Raw genomic sequence first — 7,721 nt, forward strand, 5'->3', positions numbered from 1 at the left:
TAATCTCTGCGGTCCACTTTTTAAAGACTTATAAAAGAAAAGCTGAAGGAGAGTAATCACAAAGTAACTCAGGAGTCCTCAGATTACACTCGTAAACTCTTGAAATCCAGTAGATGACTGCACTATTATAATGTATTAGTTCTCAAGAGAAAGAATATCAGAAACACACACACACACACACACACACACACACACACACTGAAGCCACAGGCATTCCCACATAGACACCCATTATCTCCGTCTGTAGCCATGTGTTGTCGACGAGCAGGAACTTCGGGGGCCGCTGTGGTCAGACGCAGGGAGAGGGAAGTTAGCGCTGGCAAAGAAAAGTCAAAGTCAGGCATTTTTAGAGTCAGATAAGAAGAAAGCGGTGTGGAAGGAAAAACTAGAATAACAAAAAGCCACTTGGGGGTCGGAGATTACTATGACAACACAGCGCTCTGTTTCTGCTGCGTCTGGAAATATCGCAGCCTATAATCAACAAACACAAGGAGGCGATAAGTGAAATACACATTCATCCTCCATACGGGCGGGCAGCTGTACAGTACGGCCCAGGAGGTGATTGGAGATGTCCCGCTCGACTCGTGTTGACCTCCGAGGGCACGATGGAACCCAGGGCTTGTGTGGCATCGGCAGGTGCTGCAGCTGAGTATGAAGCCCGAAGTATCCCGTGTCAGGCCTTTGTTTGCTTTTTTGATTTATTGCTGACCGCTGCCCCACCTAACATGTGCAGAGGAGAGCCCGCTCCCCCTCCTCTCAACACCTTTCCCCACATAAATAAACCCTATCGCTGCAGGAATGCCTGGTAAACGCTCTCTACCGCTATTGGAATTCTCCGGACGCTGATAAGATGACTGTTTAGGACGTTTCATCGGCATACTCCCATCTCAACACGAATGCAAGGAGCCAACGTAAACCACCCACATATCTGAGGGCCCTTTGGTTTCCCTCCGCACGAGGGCCACAAGTGAGAGACCGAAGATGTGACTCAGAGAATACAATCGTGAAGAAAGGGTTAAGCGTATTGGAGCCAATCGATTCTACGGATGAGGTGAGAGACCTGTGAGTGAACACACAGAAGACTCAAATTCAGTAACCAACAGGTTACACAAGATCACACAGGAAACTGACAAATGTATGTTAAGCGTAAAGAAAAGGATTTCCTCTTCCTCACCAGAACATAAATAAACACATTCAACCTCTAAACCGATCCGGCGGCAGATTCAACTTTGTTGTGTAGTCGATGAGGGATGGGCCATAAGTCAATGTGATCATTTATTGTCTATCATTATAGATTACATCATATATTGCGATATTTAAATACCCAAACATATTGTCTAGAATTAGAATTACTAGTGGCGTCCATCATTTAATCTGAATGCAGGCAAGAAAGCTAATAACTGTATGAACTGTTGCTTTTAAGAGCGAGCCATTGCAGCCACAACCTCCCCGGGATGAATTAAATTTTTTACAACTTTTTATTGGTGACAGTGGCCCTTACTGATAAAATATGACTGCCCTAGTTGGAATATTTTCATCTTGAACACCTGACAACCAGCCAGCAGAGCCCACCTAGTGGGATCAAGTGCAACTGTGGAGGAAGCAACTGTCTTGCATTGCAGCTGTTTTGGGGGCGAGGGGGCATCAGGCCGAGGACCGGCATGCTGACCCCCCCCCACCCCGAGCATCTGTGCCCACTCATTCAGGCTGGCACCCACGGACTCAAAGCCATCAGCCACTGGAAATCATGGCAACCGAAGACGGCAAGGGAGAAGTATGATTTTGACGTTGGTAAAAAACCACCAGCTGTGAAACGCCAGCCTGTTCACGCACAGCCTGCCACTGTACGCTCCCTCGACGCGCCTGCTGCCCATTAAAACACAGCTGCTGGAATTATTGCCGTGTAGTTGGAGACTTAAGGGCTAATGTTTATGATAAATGTGTGCATCTTTATCACCGAAATAACAACGGTTCCTCTTTCACACGGAAGACTAACAATAATAGACGTGGAGAAATGCCTTGGAAGTGAAGATATGCGGCAACACTGCCGCCTCCTCCTCTTCCCTCTCACCCCAGTGTCGAAGATCTGTTATTCAGGGGCTGGGGAGTTTTCAGTCTCCAGGGGCACATCCCTCTGAACCGCCTGCCAAGCTTCTCCTCTCCCTCCTCCATCCTCTCTCTTGCTCTGCTCTCTTTCTTTGTTCCCTCTTCCTACTTCTCCGACTCCTCACGCTCAACTTTGTCCTTCTCTCCGGCCTCCTTTCAACTTCCGTCGTTTATTCCCGCTTGCCGCTCAACAACGGTACTTTTTCGCACTCTTATCTATTTCCCCCCTCTCTCTACCCTTCCGCTCCTCTTCCTCTCCCGGTGATCCAGCTCCTTTGCAGCCGTGCATAATTAGGCCTCAACACAAGCCTGCGCAGGCTCACATCTGGAAGGAGTTTGGACATGGCAGTTTCCGACCAAGACGACTAAATATTTAGGTTGAGAGTTACTGCGTGTGGACGAACTCGTGATAGAGGGGGTGGGAAGGGGAGAGAAACTGGGAGCTGGAGATAAAGAAGTCGGGAAAGTGGGCCAAGAAGGAGAGGAAGGCTAAGAAAAGCATGATGCATCATTAAACTAGTGATACGTGTGAGTTTATAAAAAATGGTGCAGTGTGAAATTTGACATGTAATCAAAGTGCCGCACAGGCATCGAGGAGCCAAAGGATGAGGAGATGATATCAGAGCGACTGGTTGCTCCTTTATGGCTGGCAAGAGCAACAAACAGCTCACTAATAGTTTGAATAAATAAATCCCTGGTGGGATTTCCCATGAGGCTGAGGGCCTCAGCTGGAATGTTCACAGGGGCCAGCTGTTGTGCATTACACGGAGCAGCCGGCCCCGGAAGCCCCGGGCCCGGTGTCCTCCAGGCCCTGGCCGACTCAGCATGGAGAGAGCATTCCTCCAGGCGGCCCCAGGAGACAGGGCAGCGAGGGCTGGCTGTCAGACCGAGGTGGCGGAGGGCACGGGGAACGCTCCCCTGCTGCACCTGGGATACTGTCCTCTGAACTGACTGAGGAATGTCAGGAAAAACACGAATATCAACACAACTTCTCACATTCCACATCTGGAGCTCATGTCATCAGCAACGATGGGAGCACGGGCGCTTGAGCAAATCTTCTGGAAAATGTACTTTCCAGACACCAGAGTTGCCGGGAAAGGTAAAGGTCAAATGGCGGATCGCGGGCGGAATTGACGGTTCCTCGTTCATAAGCCTCGTCAAAGAATGCTAAACATCTGCTCATAAAGAACTGAACCAAAATTAGTAGATGCAGGAATGGAAGATTATTTTCAATCACCTCGACCACTGCCACCCCAGCCTGTATTTTTCCCCTATGGTTTCCAGCAATGTGTTCTCCAGATGTTTATTCTGCCTTTATTAAGGAAGGAACATAAGACCCTATAAATGGACTGCTGGCTGGCTTTGGCTTTCCTGCGGCATAAATACCTTCCTTTACCTCATTTGCAGCAGGGCAGTTGAACACGCTTTTTTTAATTTCTTTTTTTTTACTGTGCCCATGTGCAGCTATAGTATTTCTCCCACCGTACAGAGATAGTAACACACTGTGGGAACGAGGAACTACTTCAGAAAGTCTGAGCAGCTGTGAAGAAAGTGAACCAAAGCACCACCCAAAAAGTGTTCCACTGATAGATTGCTGGTCCATCCATCATGAGAGATAGCATGTGTTTGTCCATGATGTGGCGGGTTGTGTCCAAACACTAAGAACAGTATTTAAAAAAAAAACATTAACACTAAACTACCCCAGAAACTTTGCTCTCCAGTTTTTTCCTCCTCGCCAGAAGGCGATGAGACAGGGTGTAACTGTACTAAAAGTCGGAGCCAAGCCACAAGTAAAGTACAGATATAAAATACTCAGAATGTGTTTTGTTTATTCTAGTTGTGTCGGGCCAAGTCAGCTGGACCATGTGCATATAGGGAGCTGAAGGTGCTGGTGGGAGAAAGAGGGAGCTGAGATCTGCCTCCGAGTCAAATATAAAGTGACAGAGTTGTGTCAAGGAGGCCGGGCCGTGTGATGGCTGCAGTCAGCCTGCCCTCCCACTGCTCTTCTTCATGTTTCACAGGGAGGCGATGCTCAGCCCTCCACCACAGAGTTAAATGACATCAAGATGTAAACTTCTGACCTAACACGCCGTATTACTGCAGCCAGTCCTCAATACAGTTAAACCGAAGGTTCAGAGTCATGGCTGTGTGGGTCTGATGGAAGCACGGTACCCTCACTTTGATTTATGCAACACACCATCACAACCCTGTGGCTCCTCAGCCAATTATAGTTCACACTTACCGTATCTATGCAAACAATTGACCATGATTCATTCATATTTTTTTCTTTAAAAAATCTTTAGGGGATATGATGGGATTCATGATCTCATTCCAGAGAACATACGACAGCATAATGCGTTCTGCTGTCATGTGTTGCCTGGTCATGTGATCTCACGCAGCCTGCAGGAACGTCACAAGACGCGCCGGGCGGATCATAAAACAGTGACACAACATCAGTTGAGTAAACTCACAGAGTGACGGTCCTGTTGGGCAGCAGCCCAGCATCCGGGGGTTCAGACAGCTCCTCTTTGCTGCAGCTGACCCGTCTCCCGAGCGCCTGGACGCCGTGCGTTTTGGAGCGCTCGTCCGTGCAGCTGCAGCCGCTGGAGGAGGCGAGAAACCCGGGACAAGCCTGGGAGAGCCTCGGCCCGGAGGCGGACAGCAGGAGCAGCATCAGTACCAGATGCCCCGGCAGCGGAGGGATGCCAACGCCGGGCGTAGACATTGTCCTTCGGCTGGATCTCACCTCAGCTGCTGCACCGCCGCCTCCAGTCATCCCATAGCTCCACCATGAAGCCCTTCGGAGGGTGGAAGTAGGGCGAGAGGAAACGAAGTGAACTCGGATGAGATCTCGAATGAATTGTACACTTAGAGACTTTGCGCTCGACAGCGGACACGCGTCATCCAGTCATTTCAGAAATATTCAGCACCCTTTGAAATTTCCAAGAGTGTCCCGTTATGTCATGGCAGCCCAGGCGCGCAACTTTCCTTGGTCCAAATGGAAGCTACACACTCAAGGGTCCATAAAAACGTCTTCAACTCCCATAAACAAGCGCAGTAGACTGACGCCAAAAGTTGGAAGTCGCGTGAATTACTTCTGTCTTTTGTGCATCACTGTGGAAAAGTAGCGCTATCTCCCTCTCTTTGCGTTAATCCAGCGGTTGAGGAGATTCTCATCTGTGCGGTCACCTCCAGATCATCTCCATGAAGAAGTACAGGAACAACAGTATATCCTCAAACTTGTGTGAGTTGTGTCGCGTCTTTTAAAAGCTGCTCTCAGTGTGTCCGCGGGATCCTCTCTGTCCCCGAGAAGCCTTCTCTAAAGCGCAATTTGAAATACATTAAAACCTGAGGGGGGGGGGGGGGGAACTGTTCGTTCGGACAAAAAGTGAGTTGGTCTCGATTGGCTTCTGTGTAATTCCCCAAAAAACGAGCGGTTTTGCCTGCTTGCCTCTGTCACACTCCAACTCACTGAGTTACTACCCCAAGTGCGCCCGGTCCGTCTGCGCCCCGCGGTCCTAGCGCCGACAGAGAGAGAGAGAGCGAGAGAGAGAGAGAGAGAGAGAGAGAGAGAGAGAGAGAGAGAGAGAGAGAGAGAGAGAGAGAGAGAGAGAGAGAGAGAGAGAGGAGAGAGAGAGAGAGAGAGAGAGGAGAGAGAGAGAGAGAGGAGAGAGAGAGAGAGAGAGAGAGAGAGAGGAGAGAGAGAGAGAGAGAGGAGAGAGAGAGGGAGAGGGAGACGAGAGAGAGGAGGGAGAGAGAGGAGAGAGAGAGAGAGAGAGAGAGGAGAGGAGAGAGGAGGGGAGGAGAGAGAGGGAGAGAGGGAGGAGAGAGAGAGAGGAGAGAGGAGAGGGAGAGAGAGAGAGAGAGGAGGGAGAGAGAGAGAGAGAGAGAGAGAGAGAGAGGAGGAGAGAGAGAGAGAGGAGGGAGGAGGAGGGAGAGAGAGGAGGAGAGAAAGAGGGAGGAGAGAGAGAGAGAGGAGAGAGAGGAGGGAGAGGAGGAGAGAGAGAGGAGAGAGAGAGAGGAGAGAGAGAGAGAGAAGAGAGAGAGAGGAGAGAGGAGAGGAGAGAGAGGAGAGAGGAGAGAGAGGAGAGAGAGGGAGGGAGAGAGAGAGAGGGAAGAGAGAGAGAGGGAGAGAGAGAGAAAGAGAGAGAGAGGGAAAGAGAGAGAGAGGGAAGGAGAGAGAGGGAGGGAGAGAGAGAGAGAGAGGGAGAGAGAGAGGGGGTTTCACATGGGACTCGGGTAAACCTGAAGTTACTCCACACATCTTCAAATTTCATGCCACAATTTTATGTTTTTTTGTTGGCCTATATTATATTGTAAAAAACAAACAAAAGAAACAACTTGTTTGTTGCAGCTTCAAAATCTCGAAGAGTAAAAATATGTTAATATATTTTGCATCTCTCTCTTTTGTAAGAGAATTAAGACGTATGACCTCATCATGATGTAACTCTTGGTTCGTTCAAGAGAAAGACTGGCAGTGGCCTGTAAACGCAACAACATGCAAACACTAACATGTCATAAAGAGAATAAAGCTTTGGAATAAAGACGAATATGATTATTTTGTGATGAAACATTGTGAACGTTTATAGGATTTACATTGTTTCAATGCCGTGTTGCTGTTGTTGTGTTGCTGATTTGACTTAATTGTCTTTTGACATCCAGGTTGTCGAAGACAAGAATATCTGGATTTCAATGTGCAGCTTCAATGGGAGAGCAAACTAGTTATGAATGAATGCTGAGGGTCTCGTGTGTGTTTCCACAGATCAAAGGAGGGGAAGTAAAGACTTTATAGATATGCTTCACTGGTTTCTATAATGTTGCAGAATACAGAAAGAGTCCCAGCAGCAGAGAACAGGTTGAACATGAACCTAAAATTAAACTGACCATTCATTACTGACCATGGTAACATTTTGATTGATGATTCACATTGGATTTTTAAATATTGAGTGATAATATAACTCAATATTTAATGAGTTATAGTGTCCTATAACTCATTTCCGGCCTAGAATCAATTATTTCATGTCCACTTGGGTGTAATAGCCATCAGCAGGTATACAAATGGCCTGAGAGATACTTTAAGATAAGTATTTCTATTAAAGATGGCCAGTCAGAGAGCAGTGAAAGCGGCCGTAACTCTTAATGCACATTCGCTTTTGCAGTTCTAACAAATTAATCTGCTGAACCATAAAAAGGACTCAAGCCCAATTCTAAGTGAACAGAGGTGTTCTTTGCTTATGTGCATTTTATATTGTAAAACATAATAGCAAGAACTCAAATATTATGTTGAAAGAATATATATTTTAATATAACATTTTCCCCACTGAAAGAATCCCGCTCATTCCCAAACAAAGACAGAGGATCATATAAACATCCACAAGCTCTCCTTTTCACATTTTTGCCTGTGTGTATATGGAAAGTTCCCAAAGTACCCGACTCCATGGATTTCTTTTTTTAAAATACTTGTTGATATACGAGAGGCCCTGGAGGACGCAGGCTGTAGTGATTCAAATCTGGAGAGCATTTCATAATATGGGAAAGCGAAGCAGGAAAGTATTTTTGAAAAGGGACTTTATGAAATTGGGCTTGACATGTGTTCACTGACATATCCCAACTGC

General features: G+C 47.4%; 1 protein-coding gene across 1 annotated transcript in view; it reads right to left on the bottom strand.

The window, feature by feature from the left end:
• The window catches only part of adgra2 (adhesion G protein-coupled receptor A2), a 42,720-nt gene extending 37,159 nt beyond the window's left edge, over nt 1-5,561 (bottom strand). The window contains exon 1 of the mRNA XM_056418146.1: nt 4,578-5,561. Within this exon, the coding sequence (XP_056274121.1) occupies nt 4,578-4,882 (305 nt within the window). The 5' untranslated portion in view covers nt 4,883-5,561. The remainder of the gene's footprint in view (nt 1-4,577) is intronic.
• Between the last annotated feature and the right edge of the window lie 2,160 nt (nt 5,562-7,721).

Source organism: Pseudoliparis swirei, chromosome 7 (genome assembly GCF_029220125.1).
Source record: "Pseudoliparis swirei isolate HS2019 ecotype Mariana Trench chromosome 7, NWPU_hadal_v1, whole genome shotgun sequence".
Classification (NCBI taxonomy): Eukaryota; Metazoa; Chordata; class Actinopteri; order Perciformes; family Liparidae; genus Pseudoliparis; species Pseudoliparis swirei.